The sequence below is a fragment of the Taeniopygia guttata genome, chromosome 18 (assembly GCF_048771995.1).
Source record: "Taeniopygia guttata chromosome 18, bTaeGut7.mat, whole genome shotgun sequence".
Lineage (NCBI taxonomy): Eukaryota > Metazoa > Chordata > Aves > Passeriformes > Estrildidae > Taeniopygia > Taeniopygia guttata.
Window position 1 is genome coordinate 9,435,926 of NC_133043.1, and position 25,095 is coordinate 9,461,020.

Below are 25,095 nucleotides of genomic sequence, written 5' to 3' on the forward strand. Positions count from 1 at the left end.
ACACATGCCAGCTGTGCTTCAGCATCCCACAAGTCCTGCTGCCTCGCAGCTCTGTCACTAATATTGACTTAATTTCTAGGAGAATTGGGAGCTCAGTGATATTTACACAATCCAGTGATTTCTGCAGGGGAGAGTCAGGTAGAGATTTGTCAAGCATGTTTCAATCTCCCTATTTCCTCTATGAGGGGGAGGATGATTTGGGGGAAATTAGGGAGGATTTGGAGGCAAATGGGAAGTTTGGGGGGGAGGTGCTGGCCGTTGTTCCTGTCCATGGTGCTGACACAGAGCCGGGTACTGGCACGGCTGAACCATGCAGTTACTGTCTAAATATTTGGATTTTCTCCTCTTTGCGAGCAAACAGTCCAAGGCTTGTTTCAGCACAGAATTGGAAGAACAGTTTTCAACCACCCAAATATGCACGGGGGGATGCACAGCTGCAGAGAGCAGGCTATAAAACATTGTCTCTCATTTTCTTTTTCATAGGAACGGATTTTCCTAACACTCTCCAACTACATCTTTACAGTCATCTTCCTGACTGAGATGACAGTTAAGGTAAATGCAGGTGGAGGATAAGTGTGCCTGTATTATATTAGTTGTTTTTAATTATGGTGGACTCACAAAGCCCTTAGGTCCACCAGCTGCAATTGAGGTGTGTATATTTTCCTCTTCTGAATCATACTCAGAATGCCCACCATATGCCTTATTCCAAGCACGTTTTGCATTAGAACAATTTCACTGAAGTTGCTCTTGATTTACACCATTATAGGAGCAATGGGACCCTTGAATGCAGCAATCCTGTCCTATTCAGCAAAGCTCTTGAGTACGTGCTTAACTTCAACCATGCATGTAAGTCCCATTGTCTTCAACAACCAGTTGTCCTCAACAACCTGAGCTGCTGTGTGCTTTCCTGAGGACTGAGACTTAAGCACGTTGAAACACTTTGCTGGATTTGAGGCAGAAGGCTCAGAAACCCATGGCTTTAAATCTCTCCTGAGTAATTCATAATCATCTCACTGAACAATTGCTCTTTCTTTGGAAAGTTTTTCTAGTTTCTTTATTTGCAAAGCTTGTACATGATTGCTTGGATCAGCCACTCTGCACCTTCTCTCCTGCAGTCTATAGGAATAAAATGTGATCAAATTTTTTTCATGCCAAAGCTAAAAATGTTAGGAACAGTTTTGTGCAGGTAGGTTTATCTGCATTAAAAGTACATCAGCTGTAAGGGACAACCTGGGGTGTTTCTGCAGCAATATTTTCATAGTTCTTTCAATAGAGCACTTTGCTGGTTTGTCTAATTAGGTTTCTGTACTGGGAAGCAAATAGACTCACAGGCTGGTGTCTGTAAATAATGCGTTCTCAGCAGGTTGCTAACTTCAACAAACATGTTGGATGCTAGTCATAATTTGTTGCAACTTGATGTCTGGGCAGGTGGTGGCACTAGGCTTGTGTTTTGGGGAGAAAGCCTACTTGAAGAGCAGCTGGAATGTGCTGGATGGGGTGCTGGTGCTCATCTCCGTCATCGACATCCTGGTCTCGATGGTGTCCGACAGCGGCACGAAAATCCTGGGGATGCTGCGGGTCCTGAGGCTCCTGAGGACACTGCGGCCCTTGAGGTGAGTAGAGGCAGGGGAAGATCTAAGGAGGTGTGTGCCAAAGGTAGGGCTGAGCATTCCTGCAGGGGAAGAAAAGCAGCTGTGACCAGCCTGATCCCAGCCCCCCGCAGCCCCGCTGACAATGTCCCGCTGAGCTGCCGCAGCCCTGGGCCCTTGCTGCGTTTTGGGACCAGCCCCAAGTGCGATAGGAAACTGATCAATGCTTCTTTTGCTCATTAAAACACACATCCCCTGCTATTTGTGTTCTCATTTTGCTCTGTGCAAAGTGCAGCTTAACAGCTTCTTCTCCCCCTTTCCTTCAGGCAGTCAATGACTTTCATAACAAAGAAGGAAATTAGTAGCAGGTGGTAGATCATTTTTAAGGAAGCAGAGACTCAACTGTTGCTTAACCTAGAATGCAAAGAAGCTTTTTTCCCCAGCTCTCCATTAATTTTAGAGAGACATTTACTTTGAAAATGACCCAGACAAGATGAAAACAATTGTTCTACTAACTTGGCCCCCCAACTCTGCCAGCAGGCAGTATCCCATGCTCCAGGGACAGGCTCCACTCCGATAAGAACCTGCCCAAGGACCAGCCTCTTATAAACAGGCATCTGTTTGTGACCTGTACCCCAGGGCACGAAGGTTTCTCTTCATGTTAAATGCAGTTCCTCTTTAATACCATTGTTGCTGCCTCTGTTATGCAGTAGCTAATAAACCTTCCTGCTCAAAGCATCTTTGTGTGCCTGTCATATCTTACTGCTGCTTCCTCCATAAAAAGGTTCGCTTTGAATCAGGATTTTTCTCTTTCAGAACAGAAAAATAGGACCCTGCTTCTGATAGAAGACGTTGTTTTACTACCCCTGTGTGAATAATAAGTCTTAATAACAATGACCATGCCTTTACATATCTTTCAAATATTTTCAACAGCTATGAAGGACATTCTGTTCAATTGATCTGTAAATGTCTGTTGTACATATCCAGCATGTGAGTTTTAGGATGTGAGCTGCTTTTAATCATTTTTATCTGGTCAGCTGGCACCATTGGGTAGTTCAGCTCCCTCACCATGTAAGTAGACTGCATTCCTATGTGACTCCAATTCAGGATCTTCTCTCTTTGTGTGTCCCCTGATATCTCATGTCAGCTGCAGTTTCTGGGGTAGTTTCTGTGCAGTTGCTGGTTGGGTAGATCTGCTCTGCTCCTCTGTTCCTGCTGATTTTTGACCCATGTTAAGAAAACCTATAAAATAATCTAGATGGCTCAGGGTAAAAGAAGGATTGATTCCTCTCTCTGAACTGTGGAATGCAAGTTTCTCTTCTGATGTTCCACAGTCAAATCAGATTTAAAGAGAGACATATGGGTTGTGCTAATCTCTGCTGGAGTCACCTGTCTGACCTGGTCAAAGCTCTGTATTCTTCTTTATAGATCTGTAGGACTGTCTGGCCAGGACTTGGGTCTTTTTTAACTGGAGCTTTCCTCTGTGATCACCTATGTGCATGAATAACCTGGAGTTGTGGGGAATAATCCACTCAGTAACTGCAGGCTGAAGGAAGACCTGCGATCTGAAGCATGGGTGGGATTAGGCTCTTCAATTGCTGTTGCATAACTATTGGTATTTGATTTGTTTTCTCAAGAGATTTAAGTGCATGTGTTCAGCCAGCATGTTGCTTTCTACTACAAAGGAGACATAAAAAAAGACAGCAACAAACCCATTCCCTAAATATGTTCAGAATCAGTTCTCTTCTCCCATTATTAGATTTGTAGGAAAAGAAAAAGCAGCCAATCAAACCGAGGTCATTTCAGTAAATGATAAATCTCTGCCCGTGGAAGCCCATCTGCCTTTGTGCCACACATCTGGGCTGCCCTGAGCAGCCTCTGCTCACAGCTGCCCACGGGGATCACATCCCCCTGCACAGCCTGGCATGTGCAGTGACCAGCGAGGGGTGGCAGCTGGGACAGGTGGCCCGAGGTCTTTGCACGCTGTGGCACCAGTTACCGTGTCTGGTGAAGTGTCTGGTGGAGGCCAAGCCAGTTTTCCTTCGGGAAGGCAAAGGCAGAGACCAAAGCCAATGTTCTGCTCACAGAGGACCAAATCTGACTCCTTCCGTGCTCCCTGTCTGGGGACACTCCAGGACAGGACTGCAGGAGGACAGTCAGAGAGAATCCAAGCCACAGCTCTGTGTGTCACACTCAGCTCGAGGGCACAGACAACCCTCATGCTCTGCGTTGGCTTTCCCACTGGATGGCCTGGAAGGGGGATTCTTGCAAAAGATCTCCCTCCTTCTGTCTCTTATTTTCTCCTGTGGAAACCACCTCATTGATTTATGCAGCACACAAAACCCCACATGCTTCTGCCCTCTGCCCAGACATTAAAAAACTGTATACCAATCACAGGGCTTTGGTTGCATGATTAATTATCAGCCTCCAAATTGAATCCATGAAGATTCAAGCCCAGCTTTATGACCAGAATTCCAAAAATAAATTCACAGAGGAATAACATTTAAAGATGTTTCCATGACCCTCTAATGTTTCATCCAGTAAAGGGATTGCTTATACAATAACATTCCTTCCTAATGCGTTCAATCTGCTATTGTTGGGATCAAGTGTTATAGCTTAAGATTCGAGAGAAATCAAAATTGAAAATGTGTTCAGATTTAATGTGGGTGGACTTTAGGGCTGTTTTACTCTCTACAGAGCCTGAGCTTTGACTTCTAAAGCACACAGATAAATTATTCACTTTTATACTATCATAGTCTAATAGTAATTTCATAACCCACTTCTATCTATCATATTATTACCTTTGCTAATTTTCTTTTAATCTGTGGAGGAAGGTCTTCATTAATGTTGATCTGTTGCCTCATCTAAGTGCTGCTACTTCTTCTGAGAGTTCTCATCAGGAAGGTTTAATGTTGGTAATGGATCCAGCTGGGATGAGGCTGGCAGTGGGTTTGGAGCATCCCACACCAGGGGTTCAACAGCGTTGGGAATCCTCAGGACAGGAGAACCAGGGGGAATTAGAGGGATTAACATTTCTTTGCACCAAAATAAAGAAGAAAGAATGTCTCATTTCAATTTCCCCGTTTGTCATATGCCTAATGCAGGCTGAATTGTGCTGAATGGAGCCTTGTCAGGTGTCCTTTTCTTGCACAACTGCAGGGCTCCAAATCAGCTGAATCCTTCAGCCATAAATTGCAGGGGTGTAGGTCAGATAATAAGATTTTACAAGCCTAATAGCAGCAGGACCTTGGCAATACTGATGAGGTGTGGGGATGCCACATGTTGACATATTGGAGGCGGTACTAATCTGGAAAAGTTGAGAATTTTATTGACACCCCTTAGAGACTTGTCAGACTCTTAGAAGAATATCAGGAGTCTTCTCACAGACTTGCCTCAGTGTTGGATCAGGCCCTTAGTCTAGAGGCCTGAAGGTTTGAAGTTTTGCATTAGCAAGAACTGCTACTTTCCAAAATATTTTCAAAGTCTTTTCTCCCTGTAGTGCTGAAAACAGCACTGGCATGGAGCTAAACTGGTGGCAGCTTTTACCCTAACACATTTTAATTTGAGGAATTCCCTGGTTGATCAAAAACTGCTTAAAGCAGCCAAATGCTGCTGGTTTTCCGCCCTTTTTTCCTCAACATGCACCTGACTTTGCAAATTCAGACACGTAACCTCCTATTTTCCCTCTCAGCTGGGTATGAAATAGTACCTCACAGGGGGAATCACTGTTATTTCTAGAACAGCATTTCTTAATAACTGTTGGAGAAAATTATCAACTTTAAACTCTGGAGACTAAATTCCTTCCTTGTTCCCCAAAATTTAAGGATGCTCCAGTAGTTCAGACCATAAACCTTCCGTTTAGAAGACTTGCCTTTTGTTCCATCCTGCATGACAGTGGACAGAAGTCCATGATCCCTGAAGTCAGAATCCCTAAAGGCACCAAAGGACCTAATTTACACTGAAACAATTGGAATTGAGTTGCCTTCCTACCTCTGAGAATGTGGCTTCCCTCCTCCTGTGCCTCAGTTTCCCACCTGTAGTTTGGCAGGCGTTGTGTTTCGCCCAGAACTGTGCAAGGAATGTGAGGAGTGTGAAGGTCTTTAATCCATCTGAGGAGCTGGAAGAGATGTTCAGCCTCAGCCTGTCCAGCCCAAGGCTCACTTTGTGCACTCAGACATGGCCTGTTAGGCTGCATTCCCCAGCTCATTGAACTGAGCACACTGAGCTGCTCCTCAGCCTCTGTTTGCTGGGCTGGGCTCAGCCCCATGGCAGTGTCAGCGCTCGGGAACACACAGAATCACAGGATATCATTATCTGCAGGTGCTTTTATGGAGAGCTCTGGGAATCAGGGGTACAGACCCAAATCTGACTCCGACACGGCTTTCGAACATATTTTATATTCTATCGTTATATAACTTACATATTAATTATTAAACTCATATTGTTCTATTGTATACATTGACATGAGTTTCTCATGATCTTTCTTAGGCCCCTGACCACAGTTTCTCATGATTATTCTTACGATTAAACAGTAATTATATTTAATTACCAAGCAATCATCACATCTAACAATTATATCATTTATCATGTACTATCTACCCAGGTGCAGTTCTAGCAAGGTACAAAGTCTTCGTGTACTTAGGGTATTTATTTATCTTTTCAGGGCCTACTAAGCTTAATTTTCCTTTTAACCCTAAATCCCCATGATTTTAAAACCCTTTTACTATCAGCAGCAGCAGCAAGGTCTCCGGGCTGGGCTAATCCCTGTGGGCAGCTTTGCCAGCCCACATTGACCAGTCCCCACACTGCTCAGGGGCTGTGCAGCCTTCTGCTCCTTCAGCCATCTCACCCTCCAGCTCCTTCCCTAAAATACCCAGATCTGAGTGTCAGGAAAGCTGAGGCATCTGAAATAGGGAGCCACAGCACCCACCTGGCAGAGATGCTCAGTGTGAGGAATAGCAGCATCTGCTCTTTGTGTTTCACTGGTAAGAGAGCAGATAAAAATACCACCATCTGCTTCCTTTTGAAAGTGATAACTGATGAGTTACCCTTGACATTTTGAGTAAATATTTAACCAGAAAAAAAAAAAAAAAGGAAATTAGCTTTAGCTTTTCAGGATATGATTTAAACCCGACAGTTTTGGTAAAAACTGGTGGCTGTGCATTGAGCACTGCAGGTCACTCAATTGCAGGCCCTGGGGCAGGAGAGGGATGGTGCAGGTTGGCTGTGGTCCCAGATGAGGCCACACATGATCAGTGTGGATGTGTCCATGGGGATCTCTGATGTGAGCACCATGCCTGGGAGAGGGCGTGGAGGAGAACTTGGACCCTGTCCAGGCAGCAAAACTCCGACAGTGCTTCAGGTGGTGGAGCCAGATTTAGGGAGAAATGGGAGAGGTGGTGAGAGGACTCCCATGGCAAAAGAGAGACCCAGGCAGAAACTAGAACTTGGGGAAGTTTGGGACACGTTTGAGAGCCAAATGTTCAAAGGAGTCACCAGCAGCACCCAGAAACACACAGGCACTTCTTTCCTCTGACTTTGACAGCATTTAACTGCTTCTGAGTCATGAAAGCAGTTTCTATGGCATCAGTACAAACTGATTTACAGAGCCAGTGAAATGCTTAATTCCAGTTGGCATCAGGAGGAGGGAAGGCATGTAACCTCTTCAAATGCCTTTCTTGGTCCCCACCTTCAGGTCAGTGAGCTGAATATCTTGTTCATCTTTCCCAGCATGCTGAGATGGCGTCTCTAAATCACACAAGACTTGTCATTTCTTTGCAACATTAACCTTGAGAGTATAGTACAGTTTCTACTTTTTTTTATTTTTTTTTCCTTCAGTCATGAAGTCCACATTATGCTTCTTCAACTTTCTGATATAATCTAACCAAGCCCAAGCAAAACAGCTGAATTTTCTGGCCTGGCTCCTCATATGTTTTCTTCTCCTTTATTTATGCAAAGTTGACCCTTCCCTCCAAGACCTCCATAACTTTACAAGTCAATCTTCCAGAAGTGCTTTTTCCATCATGATTTTTAAGTAACTTGTCATTCTAAATAATTTTCTAATGCTATGTTCTTCTGTCTTGATAGGAGGCAAAACTGGGCAGGAATAGGACTAACAGCTTTTGTAATTACTTGCCCCTACAGAGTCATTAGTCGAGCCCAAGGACTGAAGCTGGTGGTGGAGACTCTCATGTCATCCTTGAAACCCATTGGGAACATTGTGGTCATCTGCTGTGCCTTTTTCATAATCTTTGGGATCTTGGGAGTTCAGGTGAGTCTTCTGTAAGCCTCAGCCTTAACCTGACAGTGTAACAAGCCCCAGGGTGCCCAAGTCAGGCTATCTGTACACGTGGCACAGCGTAAGGCTTTCTGAACCCCAGCTGATGGCAGGAGGGATGGGATGTCCGTGCTCACTCCAGGGAGCTGGACAAGGTGACCTATAAAGGTCCCTTTCAATCCAACCCATTCCATGATTCTATGATCTCTCCTCCACCTTTTTTTCTGGTTACAAACTGATAGGGAAATAGAAACTCAAAGCTGAAATCAGTGGCTTGTAAACTCCAGAAAGACCTTAAACTGGAGATTCATTCAGATTCTGACAGTTTGTGTAACTGAAAGCTTGCAGAAACAAGATTTCTGAGTCTGTTTCCTGCTGGCTCTGCTGGCAATATTCTCAGTCCTAGGAATGCAGGAACCCAGGGGGAAAGTGGCAGTTTCCAATGCAATCGGTTTCTCATTATCCGGGAAGAAGAGATTGCTTCATATAAATATTCTGACATAACACTTAATTCTTTCTGAAGTTTATCTGATCTGTCACAGCCATCTTTTGGAAAGCAACTTTATTTGACTTTGTCTTGGAAAGGTATCTTATATAATATTTTACACTTACATACTGCTTAAATAATAAATACAACATTGAAAATAAACAGGGAAGAAACTCATGCCATCCGTAACCACCTCAGCAGCTAGATTGGTTTAGCATTACAGCATAACAGCATCCGTCCATTATATTAAACAGATTCATAAAACTAAGTATATCCCATAAAACAATCTAACACTCATGAGAAAATTTATGCCAGAGTATGCAGTATGCTCTTTGAATTTCATCCCTGCTAATTGTGATGCTTTCCCTGGTGACTTGCAGCTTTATGTTAAATTGTCGTGACTATTGATGTGATTCAGTGGTAGATACAAGCAAGACTGATCCTGTATTCAGGATGCAAAATTCTCAGTTAATATTTATGTCTAATTAGGTGTAAGATGAGGCCAGAACTATTTTCTATAAAAAGATGATCTCTCAAACTTACAATCAGTTTTTCCATTTAAATATAAGCTGGGGATCAAACTAGAGGTTTTTAATCTATTAAAATCCAGACATAAAAGTTTCTAACAGTGTGTCCTCTTAGCAAAACTGTTTTGGTTGTAGAGCTGCCCATGTGTGAATAGTCATTAATAAGATAGAAGAAATAGGTGGATAAAGCAAGTCCTCCAGGAAAAACTGTGACTTTTCCTTTCAGAAGTGCCAAACTGTGAAGTACTGACAGGGATCAGTGTTTTTCTAAATTGGACTTTGTATTTCCAAACCCTGTCAGGAGCACTGTTACTGCTCCCACCTAAGTGGCATTGCAGTCCAGCTCCTGGAGAAGTTATATTTACAGGCAATATACTAAAACCAGTTATTTACCTTCCTGCTTAATTAAAAATTTTCTCTGTGAGGACTATATCTCCCCAGTCTGCCTTACCACTGATCGTATTTCTCCATGGAAAGATCAGGGAATACTTCTTACATCCAAAAATTCTATGATTGCATTGAGCAGTGATTAATTTTGCATGCCTAGAGCCCATCTTCCTGCTGTTGATTTCTGAAGGAAACCCATGGAGTAGTGTGTGGATTTATCTTGTTCACTATTATTTCTACTGTTATTTGTCTAGAACAACAGATCAAACCCCATCAGTGTCTCTTCTCAGTATACCCAGGTGGTGTTTTAAGGAGCCTGGAGAGCAGGTTGCCATTTCCCCCCCTTCTCAACAGTAATGTCAATAGCTTCTGTCAGCAAATAAAAGTAGATTTGTTGGTTGTCTCCTGGGATTTGATACCATCCATCCTGCTAGCATCAATCACCCTGTCTGAAGCAGTAATCAGCCCCTGTCACTTTCTGTTCCATGCGTGGGAAGCACTAGAATTAAGCACGTGGAGGCTCCTGTTCCTCATGCAGGTATAAATCAGGAGCTGACTCTCCAGGAATTGCATCCCCCCCAGGCTTAAACCAAACCAAATAAGCTCAGGATCAGGTACCCAGCCCTGGCTGGGCTTAGCTGCTTAAGCTGTGCACTGGGAATAATTTCAGTGACTCTGCAGACTGCAGAGCTTTATGACAGCTGGGGCACAGCACCCAGAATCAGGGAGCAGAGCAGGACTGACAGCAGTCTTGATTCAACATGAACATCACCCCAGGAGCTTGTCTCCCCTCAGAAGTGTCCCCTTGTGACCTCTGTGGGCAGAGATTAGTCCCTCACTGGGCCTCTTTGCTGCCACTTTTTCCTCTGCTGACAGAGGCCCCCCTTAGGCTTCATTTGTTGTGAACTGGGCTGAGAATCACCAGAGCTGGTCTGGGCTATTGGCTGGGGCTACACTTGAGCTAACAAGTGTAGGAGCAAAGGCCTTTAAGGGAGTCTCAGATCACTGAACCAGACAGCTTAAAGCATGAGGTGGGTGTCCTAAACGATGTGAAATCATTAGGTGTGTATTATACAGGCTGCTCACTCTTAATAACCTGTATGAATGAGGTCAGTTCCCTCAACAGCTCTGGTTGGTGTGGGCTGTGCAGAGAAGCCCGGAGAAATGCCCATCACCTGCACAGAAATCCTGTGGACTGAACCCTGACACTTCCACTCTTCTTTGCGTGTTTTGCAGCTTTTCAAAGGCAAGTTTTTTGTGTGCCAGGGGGAGGACACCAGAAACATCACTAATAAATCGGATTGTACAGAAGCAAGCTACAAATGGGTCCGGCACAAGTATAATTTTGATAATCTCGGCCAGGTATTAATAGAACGGTAATCTGCTTCTTTGCTCCTTTACCTCCTTGACTTAAAACCTGTGGCTTATTATCCCGTGGGATTTTCTTACAGGGCACTGCCAGCCACAGTAAATATTCAGTTCACATACACAGCACTCTGTCTCTGTAAATCCCAAAGGCAGTGTTTCCAAGCAGGCATACACTTCTTTTCAGAACAGAACAAGCACATGTGGCTTCATGAAGCACTTAATTGCTTCGCTGCTACATAACAAACCAAATATATCTTGCAGAAGGGCTTGTCTAATAGAGCTGGACATTTTCAGCCATCTCTGCAATGCAGCCTTTTTTTAGCAGTGTGGTAAGAACTAATTAGTTGGGAGCAGTAGAGACCCAGAGGGTGGAAATGAAGCTGCTTTTGTCTTCAGCACTGTGGTATCCGAATTACTGTTCATTGCTGAACCAGGCATTGGCATTGATTGGTTTTGCTGCCAAGAGAAATCTTGGTCATCAAAGTGTCCCATTATCAGGCAGGAAATGGCAAGGAGGAGTAAGATATTACAAATTAAAGAGGTTTAGTGCAACTGTGCCTAACTTTCTTTCCATGCATTTCTAGGCCCTGATGTCTCTCTTTGTCCTGGCCTCCAAGGACGGGTGGGTGGATATCATGTATGATGGCTTGGATGCTGTGGGAGTCGACCAGCAGGTACAGGCTGCAGCAGAGCTGTAACAAATGACTTGTCAAAGGTCACGTATTTTAGCTCTTGTTTTGCACAGTACTGTGGGCTTCCACAGTCAAATGGGGTTATGGGATTAGGATCCAGGGTGGCATTTAATCCAAGTTGTGAGATCTGATGAGTTCAGTAGCAAGTCTGGATTTGTACTCAACAGATTCCCTACAGATTTTGCATCATGACTGGTGTAACTGGTGTTAGGAGAAGTGTGCCTACCAAAGGATGGTTTGACTTTTTAAGCAGTTTGGTCATTTCAGGAGAAAAGAAGTGCTTTGTGTAGGTAGAGGTTTGCAATGAGGGATTTACAGTAGCTGCAAAGTATGCTGCTGTCCTTTTTGCAGGAGATGGTGCTTCTGTCCTCAACACACATTTTAGGAGCATTCAGTTAAAATGTCTCAGCAAGCTCTAATTTTCAGGAAGAACAGAGCAGCCTGCCTGAAAGGGCTGTGAGTTCTGTGGATGGCACAGCTGTATCAATTTGTTCCCATTCTTCTTTTTGAGATTCAGTTGAAATTTGCCTTCCTCCTCTTTGCAGCCAGTCATGAACTACAATCCGTGGATGCTCCTCTACTTCATTTCGTTCTTGCTGATTGTGGCCTTCTTCGTCCTCAACATGTTTGTGGGGGTGGTGGTGGAGAATTTCCACAAGTGTCGGCAGCACCAGGAGGAGGAAGAGGCCAAGAGGCGGGAGGAAAAAAGGCTCCGCCGGCTGGAGAAAAAGAGAAGGAGTAAGGAGAAACAGATGGCTGGTCGGTAGTCTTTCCACATCTTTCTGAGTCCTGCTTGACCTTCCACATAATCCCCTCCTCCCTCCCCTCCCTGCCTCGCGTCTGGTGATAATTCTTCTCCCAAAAGCATGTCCAGCTATAAAATTTGCATGGAGGAAATAGTGTCATTTTAGGCTGAACGAGGAGCCAAGGAAGCTTTTTAATGGCTGCATGATTTGCAATGACCTTTCCATTGGGGGTTATTTAAATTAAATAAATAATAATAATCAGGCCTGGAGCTTCTTGGATAGCAGAGCTCAGTGTTACACAAATAGTGACAACTGCAAAGATCAGTAGTGCTGAATGGCATCATAAATCTCAGTCATGAGCACTGCTGCTGATAACTGGATTCACTATTTGGTTTATTACACTCTTGTAATGCCACAGTGATGTTACCTGTCCAATTTATCAAGCAGGTTTATTTATTGGCACAGTAGCACCACTGCTATTCAAGAATGTAATAAAATAATAGAGCCATCTCATTCTAGTAATGCTTTAAAACTCCATAGAGAAACATATCAATGCATTTGCTTGAGAAATACAGATTAGAAGAAAAAAAAACAACCAGACAAGGAGAGTAACTAACTATACAAAATAGTGCTGGTGGAAATTGAACCCAACTCCAACTAGATGTGCAAGCGTGCAGCCCTGCCTAGAGGAGGCTCTACAGGTGAAACGAGGAAAGACCTCACTCTGCCAAAAGTCTCCAAACTGATGTTTTTCTCTTAGTCTCTTTTCATTTTAATGTAGTTGAATAGTTCATAAATAAGTTAGCCACAGCCCACAGGTTGGAGGTGTTCTTCTTGCATGCTGTCTCTTCTGACTGAACTTTCTCCATTGCCCTTCCTGTCCATGGCCTTGCACTTTCTCTCCCTGGTCAGTCTGCCTCCTGCTCTCTCCCTGTGCCCTTTCACTTCTCTATCTTTGACAGACTTCAGGACTGTTTAAGAGGATATCTGATTAGGTGCTTGTTCCCAAAGCTGGTGATATTGTCTGTTTTTGTTTTTTTTTTTAATAGCCTAAGGGGTGTTTAATAGTTGTTGCACATTACCACGATGCTGCCTCAGCCTCTCTCAGTTCAGCATTTCCCCAACCATTTCCTTTGGTCACATCATTTAGTCCCATGAGCTTCACACCTTTTGTAACCAACAGGATATGTCACACCAGGCCCTGGCCATCAAACTTAAGTTTATGCTGAGAGCCTGCTTCCCTCCCTGGGCAGTGTAATGTAGGAGGCTTCCCTCAAAAAGCACTGGAGGACACCATAGACTGTTCTCAGTTAAGTGGGATACAGATGGAAAGAGGTTTTTTTGTTGCAGGTTTTTTTGGGTTTTCTTTTCCCCCCCTCAAGAAAATGCCTAGAAAGCTCTTTTGCTCAGCTCAAGTTCCCAAGGACAGTTTCAGGCTGATGAGTTAGGAAAGGATTTTAAAGGTTGGATAGAATGATTGCTATTTAAAGTTGCAGTTTTGGAATGCCGACATTTCTGTAGAAGAACAATAGATGTTTAGGTATTATTAATTACTTTATTTATAATGCTAGAGGAACTAGATGAAGAAAAGATGTAAGTCTGGGCAATTTCCCAGAGGGAAGGAATGACAAACCATCCTTGGAGATACAGTTATTCATTCAGTGCTATGAAATAGCTAATTAAAGAGGCAATAAACAGTTACTTTACTGAGGATCAAATATTGCTGAGTATTCAATTGCCATAAAAAGCTTTCAAGAGTAAAGTATGAAGTCCTTCAAATCGCTTCAGAACAGTTTTCCCAATCCATGCTCAGTGAAACATTGGTTTTAATTGACTGTGTCCAGCTTTGCCCTCAGAGGCAACAGATGTCATTGCTTAAATTTGTTCTGCACAGTGGGAACTTGCAGATGAAACCAAGACTAGGATTGGAATTGTGCCAGCAACTGCATGGGGGGTCTTTTCAGCTGGGCTTCCTAAGTGACCCCAGATGCCCAAACCAGCCTAGGGATGTCAGATACAGACAGACATTGACATCTGACTGATGGCACGGTCATTTTTGGTTGTAAACTCTTCCAATGCATGTATCCAATCAGGAATCTGAAAACTGGGGAAGCATTTGAGGTCTGAGGTGTGGGCAGGTGCAGGAGTGGTCATGGTGAGGTATTGCTGTCCCAGCAGGAAGTGTCCCAGATCGTCCTTCAGCAGTGCCTTCATCATCAACTGAGGGGCTTCTTGGGGGTGTCTTGGGCTTCCACAAGAGGGAGAAGCACAAGAGCTCTTCTTTTTTCACGTATACCCGAGCCCACCCTCCACGAGGCGCAAGGATCCCACAAGGAAACCCTGGTGGCAGAGGCAACGGCGAGCCGCAGGAAGCTCCAGAGGGGCTGGGGAGTCTTGCTGTGTGTCCTGCTGGGTGATTAATGCCGTTTCGTTCTTTTAGATCTAATGCTGGATGATGCATTAATGGAGAGCTCAGCCAGCGCAGCGCAAGGTACCGAGCAGCTGGCGCGGGCGGTCCCTCGGAATGGCAGTGCTGTGTCACTAACGGTGTGCGCCGCGGCTGAGGCGTCCCACTAAACCGTGTGTGTGGTGCAAAGCTCGTTTGCTTCCTCCATGGCACACGCATCCCATCCTGAGCTGCAGGTCTGCAGGCCTGCCTCAGCACTGACACTTGCAAACTCTTAATTTACTCCTCAATCATCTTACGTTATTCAGTATATTTTTTTTTTTCCCCTCTGGTTTTCATTAAGATGCTGTCAGACTTTTCATGGCTTTTTTTTTTTTTTTTTTTTTTTTTTTTGGTTCTTTTGGCTTTTTTTTCCTGAAGAGAACAATGACTGGACTGTGCAAATGGGTCCTCTACTGTTGAATTTAGCTTTCCAACCACCAGCATAGGAGTCTGAAAAATTTGCAGGTGTGAGTCTTTGGAAATCTTAGGGAGGATATTTCATTATTTCTTCAGCCCTTGCTTATTGCTCCACAAACACTGTACTCTAGGGAGCAGTTTTTTTCAGCATGGTAAAATTCAGTATATGGCAGAGCCTCAGTGCTTCAACAGGAACTCAACCTCTCACCAGCCCCCACTGTGGACACAGGATTTAGTCATTGTGCTGCCCAGTGTGTAAATTCTGTGCATTGATTAAGAGTTGCTCAATGCATGAAGCATCTTGTAAATTAAAAGAAATAAAGATACCACCTCAAAGCCTTTCCAGGTGCTGATGGAGATGGACCAGCTGGACTCAACACTAATAGGGTCTGAGCTGTCCCTTTTGACCCACTGCTCACTCACACTTCCCTTTCCCAGCCCCCTTCTCAGGGTGATGCTCAGGGCTGCAAATCCATCCCTTGCACTTTTTATTTTTAGGAGAAGCTTTGATCTGAAAAGCATTTTGTTTAATTCACAACTTAAGAATATTAGCCTGAATATTTAAAGAGGCACCAACATAGAAACAAATATAGCTGTAATTTTCGACAAAAAATAATACACTACAAAAATTGTGCCATTAAAACTCTCATCTGAGTACAGGCTGCCACTGCTTGAGATGGGTGCAGGGCTCCATCCATCTCTCTTAGATTGCAGGGAGCTTTGATTAAATAAAAATTGGTTTTCACTGCAGAGATAACTCAAGGAGACAGAGGTTCTACCTTGCATTTCTAAGGCCTTGTTGGAAGTTATCTCAACATGCTTTAATAAATCCTGAATCTCCTTCCCATTGCCATTCCTGATATTTACATTTCTTTGCTGTCTTTCTTGCTGCTCTTGCTGGGCCTCTTGGCCTCTCCTGCGAAATGGGGGCAGCATGAGGGAGAGGCTCTCACTGGGTTTGGTGATCTGGTTATTTTTTCCAGTTTTTCTTGATTGTGACTCCTCTCCTGGTCCTACAGAGTTGCATCAAGGCTGTCTTATTTTATGTTATTTTTAAGACACTGAACTCATTCCAAACCCCTCCATTATCCCTCGCAGGCTCAGAAAGTCTCTTAGCATTTACCCTTAAGACGTGCACAATTGTCAGGTCTGTGCTGTGTGTTTCCTTTTGCTGTTTTTTCTTTGGATCAGTGGTAGTGAATGTGCCATGCTGCTCTGCAGGCACCAACATGAGGAAATAGAAGGGTTTTATTTCTGAACCCAGCTGTTGGGAATTTAGGGAATCAGCGCCTGGGTGCAGTAGATGAACTTCCTGTGGTTCAGTGAGGAATCTGGACTTGTGACCCAAAGCTTGCCCACATCTCAGCACTTTCAGAGGGCGTCTTTTCTCTTTCTGTGAAGACAAGATGATATTTTGTGTGTGTGTGTGTGTGTGTGTGTGTGTGTGTGTGTGTGTGTGTGTGTGCTGCTGCCTGGTGCTCAGTGAAATATTTTATAATTTTTTTTCCTTTATTTTTTCTCCAAGTCTACATTATATCACAACTGGAATCTTCACAGTGGAAATAATTTATCATTTTCCATTTCACTTTTCTTTTTTTTAAATAAATCCATTCAGTACAATAAAAGCCAAGTAAAACTCTATGTTTAAATAAGTTCCTTCAGTGCAAACTACTTTTTAACCTAATAATATTCTTGATACATTTTGTAAATCCAGCTGCATCATGGGCTCACTGGTTTGCTGCTGTCCTCCAGATACTCAAACCTGCAAAGGAGTTAATTCCCTTATTACAGGAGAAGGAAGAAGCTGAAGGAGACAGTAATGGAATTGTCCCACTCTTGTGAATTCCAATTTCCCGTGCCCACGCACCTCCAGCTTGAAGTCACCTCGGGGAAAGTGGCAATTTCTCTCTTGACAGGGCTATATTAGGAGGCAAATGCTCCTCAGAGATATTTTGGAGCTGCAGGCTCAGCTTGATTCCCCCCCAAAAAATGCAGTTAATGGGAAGAAAGTGGCCCCAGTCCCACTCCCAGCTGTGCTGGCAGAGACCAGCCGAGCCCTGGGAGATTCTGGGAGTGGCACTGCCCAGCAAAAACAGGGGTGCCCCCGTGCTGGGCACTGGGGGTGTTTCACAGGTGACATCCCACCGACATCAGACAAATGCAGTACAGGATTTAGGATTTAGTGCCCCCAACCCAGTCTGGGATCACTGCACCCCAAGGGCACCTGGCCTGGGAAAAGTTAGACAGGGATTAGGAATGGGAAATGCGTATCCTGCAACAGCAGTGGTCATTTCCTTTCCAACCAAACAGGAGAGAATGGTGGTGAGTTCCCTTGTCGAGGGAATCAATTATAATCCTGCAGCTTGATGCCAAGGGTTGAGTACTGAAGCCTGGGATACAACCTGAGTTGAGAGCCCATAGAAATGATGAGCTAAAGCCAAGTGCACCCTGGTCCAGGCACTGCTTCCCCTGCCAGCACGGTCAGTCCCCTTGACCACCAGGATGAAGGGGCAGGTGGGACTTGCTCAGACCACCTCCCAGCTGGCTGCAGCATCCCCTTCTGCCTGGTTAGGAGGAGATCTCTCAGGATCCACTGCCTGAGCCAAGTTTATCCTGGGTAATGGTCTCCAGATTTCACCCACTTCCCTCTCTGTCTTGGCCCCCAGCCCTGGTGAAGCAGCTTGATTTACACCTTATTTACCAGCCTGATGTCTCATAGTGGGCTTTTGCTGTATCTCCTCATCTTCTCTCATTCTGCCAATTCCTCTTTGTTGGTTTGCTCTCTGCCTTTCTTTAACACCATATGTGCCTGGAAGCCACATTAATCTTTCCAGTAATAACCAAGACTAACCCAGAGCTCTTGTTGTTCTTGACACAGTGTATTGTAACGGTACAGTAATGTGGTGTTGTGTTAGTTGTGAAGTTCAGCACCCGGAGTTTAACAGATGTCTGTATTTCCCAAGATGTTGGTATTGTTAAGCTCTTTATTGCAATAATAACAAAAGGCACTGTGTCATAGGAGGCATGGGCTTTGCAAAGAGGGAATTATACCAGATCTGTCCCCAAATTCTCTGCAGAGCTCTGCAGGGTCAGGTTAAAGAAATGGTATTTTCACAATGGTAAAAACTGGTTTGTCTGTTCAGAAAGTTCCCTGCCCACCTAGACACAGTGGGGATTTATCCCTACCCTCAGGCAGCATGTTAGCCTGTGTGTGGGAGCACCAAGCTGCATGGCTGGCATGGGGACACTGGGGTAGTGAGTGGTGACATGATTTGTAAGCATGGGTTGCCAAATCCCCTCTTGACAAAGTTAATGGAGAAGGATGGAACATTTAGCACTGGGAATTTTCGACGGCTGCAAGGGCATCTGTGAGACCAGCATCCAGAGAGGGTTGGCTGTGGAGACCTGGGTGCTGGGAAAGCAGAACAGGACATCTGGGAGAGGGGGTGCAAAGGGGAAAAGCCTTTGCAGATATCTGAACAATTAGCAACCCTGCTTATAAGGTCATGCACTGGCTAATCCAGGTGCAGGAGCCCTGCACAGGGAACACTTACAACCTCTCTCTAAATCCTCTCTCTGTTCTAACAGCATTGGTGCTATTCTGTAGGATTTGGAATTACCTGTCAGTCAAAGCAGAGAAAAAAAATTGAATTCCAGTGTCATTATTCAAAAGTAAATCCATTGCAGGAAAAGGTAAAAACGTTGACATTTTTCTTTTTGAATGTGAATTATGCATAAATGTAGAAGAAGTAAGTGATCCAATTACGATGGTGTTTCTCTCCGAGATGATAAGTTGGTTCATAAAAATAGGTCCTATTCCTAACCTAATTGTATTCAAACATTTTAGTTAATTTGCTACTCATAATTTAGCATAATGTGATCGAGATATCTTGACTTTATGGAGATTTATGCAGATTCTGAGATATATGACAAAGTCTTATGAGTGAGTCAGCAGCTACTAGTCTGCTTTTTTTTCATAAGCACTCAATAGATTCAGCATGAAAATTAATTTCATAGACCTTTTCATCAATACTGTGCTTTAGCACTCAGGTGCAGATCACCTAAAGCCCACTGCAGATCAGAAAATTAATATTAATACTGCCTTTCATTTGATGACACTGAAACAGAATTTTGGGACTTCCAAAACCCTACAGAATAAAACCGCTGAGTGTTTTTTCCCTTTGGTCCCTGGGCTGATAGGGAAAGGTCTGTCTCTACAGAAAAAAAAACAAACCTGATTTTTCAGGATCCTGCTATGAAGCAGGGAGCACATGAAACCATTAAATCTATGGATTTGATTGCAATGTCATTGGCTATTGACAAAGTGAGTTCTATTTCCAGGCAAAATACAATCTTCTAAAATTAGTTTTCCCCTAGGGCAATCCAAACCTGTGCTTCCTCTCATCATTCTTGCCCAACTTTTTTTCTTGGACTACCAAACTCTACATTTGCTCTGGAGCACTAAATATCAACTGTTCAATTGTTACAGCTCAATAATTTTCATAACCAGTTGATCATGTAATTATGAGGGTAATATTATACTCTGACATTTTCAAGACAGCCCTTTCCACATCAATCTGCATTATAATGCCTCCTTGAAAATTGTACTGAATTATATACTCAGCCTTGGCATTTCCTCATTAGATATTAGGTGGGTAAATGAGTTTATCTCTAGGAACATTTGGGGTCTAAAGTCCATGTGTCATCCCCGAGGCAGCCAAATATGGGACACAGTTGGACAGTGAAATTTGTGTTTTGATAATCTTGTCTAAATGGAGGATTGTTATTTTCTGATCACTAAGGCTCATTGATCAGTTTTCCTTAGTATTTTTATGGACCATTTTTCTGACACCCAAGGTGTTGAATTTTGCTGTCTCTACAGTTTATTGCAAAGAACATAATATGTTTGCAGTCTTTCTCTTTCAAAGACCACCACAAACTCAATGGCCTGTGTTTTTAGGCAGTTGTTAGTAAAATCTGTCCCCAGCATCTGACCATTAATGGGTTTTCTGATGCTCTGGGGACTTGTATGAGCAACAGTAACAAAAATTGTTATTTTAGTTTAGATTAAACTTATATTTCCCTACAGAGAAAAATTATTTTTAGCAGCACACTAGTCCCAGCTCACCTCATCCCTGATGCCACAAGGCTGAGTATAGAGCATGTCCCACTGAAAATTTTTAATGGATATAAGATGATGAGAGCCCTGCTCTGTATTAAAGATGGTAACATGCCAGCAAGGAAAAAAGGAAATAAAAAAGACAGTATGTTGCTGTGATTGGTCTAGAATTTATCATGTCTAGAGCTGGAGAGTGAGGATGCATTGACTTGATAAAGATGCAGAGAAATCCCTTGATTTGCCTCTCGCTCTCCTCCCGCTGCAGAAGCTCAGTGTAAGCCCTACTACTCGGATTACTCCCGTTTCCGCCTCCTGATTCACCAGATGTGCACCAGCCACTACCTGGACCTGTTCATCACCGGCGTCATCGGCCTCAACGTCATCACCATGGCCATGGAGCACTACCAGCAGCCAAAGGTACAGGAGAGCTGAGCTGGGATGTGCTGCTGGGCAGGGGAAAGGCCGGGATTGCTGTCAGATGTCCACCATCCTGCAGCTGGCTCCCAGCTCAATCCAGGGCTTTTGGTACAAAATAATAGAATTTGGGAAATGGGTTTTTTTGCAAAATTTCTTCTAAATCCCATGTCCCATAGTACCTAGTTTCCACAGGAATTGGATTCCATGCTGGTCTTTAAAATGCATTTTAATATGTTAGTGTGCTTAATTCCTGGGTCTTTGTCATACTGTGAAAATAAAAACAGCCTGTCCTGAGATGTCAAGTATTTTGTGCATAAGTATGAAATGGAAATAGCTGCCTTTGCCACATAACTTGTACTTACTTTTATTAGTGATTTTCAGAATGGATAAATATAACACACAATAGGAGGAAATATTCTTTAAAATTAGACAGGACATGAATACTTAATATTAAAAAATACCAAACAACTAAAACATACAAACAACAGGGGCAGGGGAAAATATTCTCCAGCCTATCGTCAGCCAAAAGTGAAAGGGAGCAAGCCCAATTTATTTTTTCTGTCCAGGTCACCTTTAAATACTCTGGAAGGCTCATTGCATGGTTCAGTCATTAGATGATGAAAAAGGTTGTTGGCAAAGGAGCCTGGGCTGGAGTCATTCTAGAGCACGTGTCTTACCACAGTCACTTTGCAGCTACATTTTCTCTTGTATTATAGAAATGTTGGGCAGGCTTTTGTTTTTCCTTTTCTTTAGAAAAATGATATTTTGTCTCTAAGCCTCTGGTAAGCAGCATCTGGCTAGTAACTCCAAGCTTGGGTTATGCTGGGATGAGAGCATGGTCAGAGTCACACACATGCTTGAGTCCTGCTGAACTGGGGCGTGGAAATCCCTCTGGCTGGGATCCTGAAGATATTTGAAGGCTAAATGTACCAAGGAGATTAATATCCAAACTAGTGATTTCTTGGTGCTGAAAGGAGTTGGTTTTCAGATCCAGCAGGATGCCCTGGGGATGAGACCCCAGCTGGAGATGCTGCAGCTCCTGGAGAGGAGGGAATGCTGCAGTGTGCAGAGAGGTGGTTTGAGTAAAGAGCTGCTGAGCAAAATCTGCTTCTGCCAGCTAAATGCGCTCATTTGCTGCAGAGCCCAAGTGCCCTGCTGTGTGGCAGGGAGGCTTGCTCAGAGCCAGAGCTTCCTTAGGCAGCTGGGCTTGTGCTTCTTGGTCGGATGAGCTGATTTTTGTCCATGGATGCTTGAAGCTAAACTGTAGCACAAAGGCGGAGTACACGATTTAGACTCCTGCTGTGATTTCTCCCACTCGGGGATCAGTAAAAGTTGGTCTGTGGGCTCATCTCCTCTGTTCCCTAACACTGCTCTGGACATTGTTATTACCATCCTGTTTGCCAGCAGGGAGAAATCCAATGCACATTACTTAAGAGGCCATGAAGGATGCTGCTACCACAGTGTTCTTTCACGAGTGAGGCTTTTGGGGATGAAATCACTTCTGATGTAGCTTAATGCCTGACTGTGCAAGAGTTGTCCCAGCCAGGATGCACTTGGATTAAAGACCAGACTGACTTCTGCAGAGGGAAGGGGGGCAGAGGAAAATGCAAGGCACTCACTTCCCCTGGCATGTCGTCCCTCTGTTGCACTCCTTGCCAAAAGCTCAAGGTGAGGAGTAATGGCAGGCTGTCACCAAGGAGCCATTTGGCCAGCACTTGCACAAATGAACAAAGTGGGATGAAATTCAGCCCTCTGACAGAAGCACAAGAGGTCTTGTGCTGCTGAGACCAGCAAATGCAGCAGCTCTTTCTGCCCACTCCAGCAGTCCCAGCTGGAGCTGTGCTGCTGCTAGGGGGGTGAGCTGTGCCTTGTGTCAGCCCCTCCTGAGATTTTATCACCAGGCAGCAAGTGCAGTCTGTGAATCCCTGGGACTTTTCCCTGGGACATTTTTCATCAGAGAGAGCCTGTGTTTGAAGACTTTTAACTGTAATGGGTAAGTGATGACACAAGAGTCAGGTTTGGAGGCAGCAAAGTGCCTTTGCAGAACTAACATCTAACCCCAGTCCTGTGTCCACATCCCAGGTTCTTGACGAAGCCCTGAAGATTTGCAATTACATCTTCACCGTTATCTTTGTCATGGAATCTGTTTTCAAGCTTATTGCCTTTGGGTTTCGCCGCTTCTTCCAAGACAGGTAACAAAAGATCCATTGTGATCATGAGGTCAGCAGCAGGCTCTGTGGAGAGCTGCCCACATTCCATGTCCTGAATCCCATGCTCTGGCCCATACTGTGAGTCTGATATGTATGAAGGCTTTTTGGAGTGGCTGGTTGAAGGCTGGGTGGGTGGGGACATGGGATGTAAGCTGGAGGATGGCTTGTGCAGGCCAAGGAGTGAGATTGCACCATTTTGGCCCTTGGGAGCAGATGAAGCAGGGACAGATCTCCACCAAGCAGCCAGTTCTCTTCTCATGCCAGGTGCATGTCCATATAATCAAACAAACCTGTTGAAGTGACAAAATGTATGTCAAGAGAAAGAATCTATCCCATGAACATGAAAGAAAGAAAGGGCCTCTCTTAAATGCAGATGAGGAGCAGTGGATGACGCCATGTCTTTATCTAGATTTTCACTCTCTTAGCTCACAAACACAAATTTTATGTCCTTGGTTAATCTTTCTCCCATTTTTGCCTTCATCAATGTTAATACCAAAAGTAGGGCACTAAGTAGGCCTTCACATGAGCCCTTCAGCATAGAGTGCATGGCTCCATCCTTGTCCCCACATTTTGTGTGTCCACGCTGGAATTACCACTCTCTCCAGCCTGGCACAAATCCTTGGGGCCTTTCTTTCACCAACACAATTTTTTTCTAAGGACTGTACATGGGGTCCTGTTCTCTCTGGGGCAGATTTTACATTGAGGTCCACAAGTGTCATGTCTAGAAGTGGCTAGACAGACAACACAGTGTCTCTCCTGAGGTTTGGAGTCTCTGGGTAAAAAATTTCCCAGCTTTTGTTCCTCTTTCCCCTCAGTCAAGGATATCTTTGGAATTGGCTGGTTTTCTAATGAGATGCATTAGTTACAATGATTTCATAACATCACTGCTTTTGTATAATACCCTCAGAAAAATACTGCAGATTCATTTGAGTTCTCAAACCATTGAAATGACTGGAATTCGTGTGAAACAAGCTGCCTCCCATTGCCAGCTTCTTAGTAGATGTTAAACTTCACTTTGTGTTGTCTCCAGATGGAACCAATTAGATCTGGCAATTGTGCTGCTGTCTATCATGGGTATCACTTTGGAAGAGATCGAGGTGAATGCTTCACTACCAATTAACCCCACCATTATCCGGATCATGAGGGTTCTCAGGATCGCCCGAGGTGAGAGGGATAATGCAGAATTGACTTGTGTTTGAGGTACATGGTTGGCATCAGGAGAGAGTTAAGCATTGAGAAACAGTCCTGGGGCACATCCTCATCATAATGTGCATAGTTCTGGCATCAACAGGCTGTAAACAAATGAAAGAACAATGGGGGAAAATACTTGCAAGGAGCCAAAAAGCTGAGCCAACTGACCATGTGTTTCTGCCTTAAGAGATCTTGAAGGCTGAGAGCTTAGAAATTAAGGGGAAGTAGCTGGTGGCAGTAACTCTCAGAGATGTACCTGGGAAAATAGCTCCAGTCAAATCAAAGTCATCTCTAACAGGGATTAGAGAACACAAGCTTGAGTACATCGGCTTTAAAAGATGAGCATCTAATAAATTTAAATTCCCATGAGGCTTTACATCACACCACTCGGTGACAAAGCATGCCTTGTCACACTCTATCCATCTGTCCCCTCAGACACGTTTCCAAGTCAGTGAGCCAACTTCTTCAGGGATTGAAGTTGATTTTTCAAAACAGGGAGGTGTCAGGGCCAAATGATGAAGATGTAAAATGTGAGTGCTTAGGCTCTTAATGAAGTACTTCCAGGCCCTCCTGAAGGGTATTGTGCTCTGAGGAGGAATTGTTTTGATTACAGCCCTCATCTACGCAGAGAAAGAGCTGGAGGAGAAATTAAATGCTGCTGTGTCTCAAGAGGGGGAAAAAGTGGGTTTTCTGTGCATTGGATCCCTTTCAGAATTAAAAATGCATGCAGCTTCCAATTGGAAATGCAACCTTCTGGAAGAGATGTGTAACTCATTCCTCAGTGAATCATGTATGAAAGTGGGTAGCCTATGGAAGTGGGAAAGTAGCCCCAGGGCTGGGGAAGGAACTGCTCATGATAACTGGAGGAAGGAGATGAGTCCAATACAGATAAAGTGGGGAAGGAAGAGCCAGGCAGAGTGATAACGCTTCCTCCAAGTCTCAGAGTAGGTGATGCTGCTATTCATGGGATTTTGATAGTATCCAGGCAACAAGGAGTGATGTAAAAAGGCCAAGGACTGTAGCAGCTAATGGAGAACACTTGCCAAGATTTCACATTCCTCTTCCTGGGCTCCTGGGAGAGGGACTGAGTTTGTGCCTCTCTGCTGATGCTGCCCTTACCATACTGCCAATGTGTTTTCCACAGTGCTGAAGTTGCTGAAGATGGCTGTGGGGATGAGGGCCCTCCTGGACACCGTGATGCAAGCACTACCGCAGGTAA

General features: G+C 44.2%; 1 protein-coding gene across 20 annotated transcripts in view; it reads left to right on the top strand.

Annotated features, from left to right (window-relative positions):
• CACNA1G (calcium voltage-gated channel subunit alpha1 G) overlaps positions 1-25,095 on the top strand; it is a 143,164-nt gene that overhangs the window by 100,442 nt on the left and 17,627 nt on the right. For 10 of the 20 annotated variants that reach the window (XM_030287712.4, XM_030287713.4, XM_030287696.4 and 7 more), the window contains 11 exons: positions 484-552; positions 1,429-1,613; positions 7,734-7,860; positions 10,504-10,629; positions 11,220-11,309; positions 11,873-12,086; positions 14,514-14,564; positions 20,324-20,475; positions 22,558-22,667; positions 23,716-23,849; positions 25,021-25,091. In XM_030287712.4, the coding sequence (XP_030143572.4) occupies positions 484-552; positions 1,429-1,613; positions 7,734-7,860; positions 10,504-10,629; positions 11,220-11,309; positions 11,873-12,086; positions 14,514-14,564; positions 20,324-20,475; positions 22,558-22,667; positions 23,716-23,849; positions 25,021-25,091 (1,329 nt within the window). The remainder of the gene's footprint in view (positions 1-483; positions 553-1,428; positions 1,614-7,733; positions 7,861-10,503; positions 10,630-11,219; positions 11,310-11,872; positions 12,087-14,513; positions 14,565-20,323; positions 20,476-22,557; positions 22,668-23,715; positions 23,850-25,020; positions 25,092-25,095) is intronic. The other 10 variants (XM_030287697.4, XM_030287701.4, XM_030287708.4 and 7 more) reach the window with 3 other exon arrangements.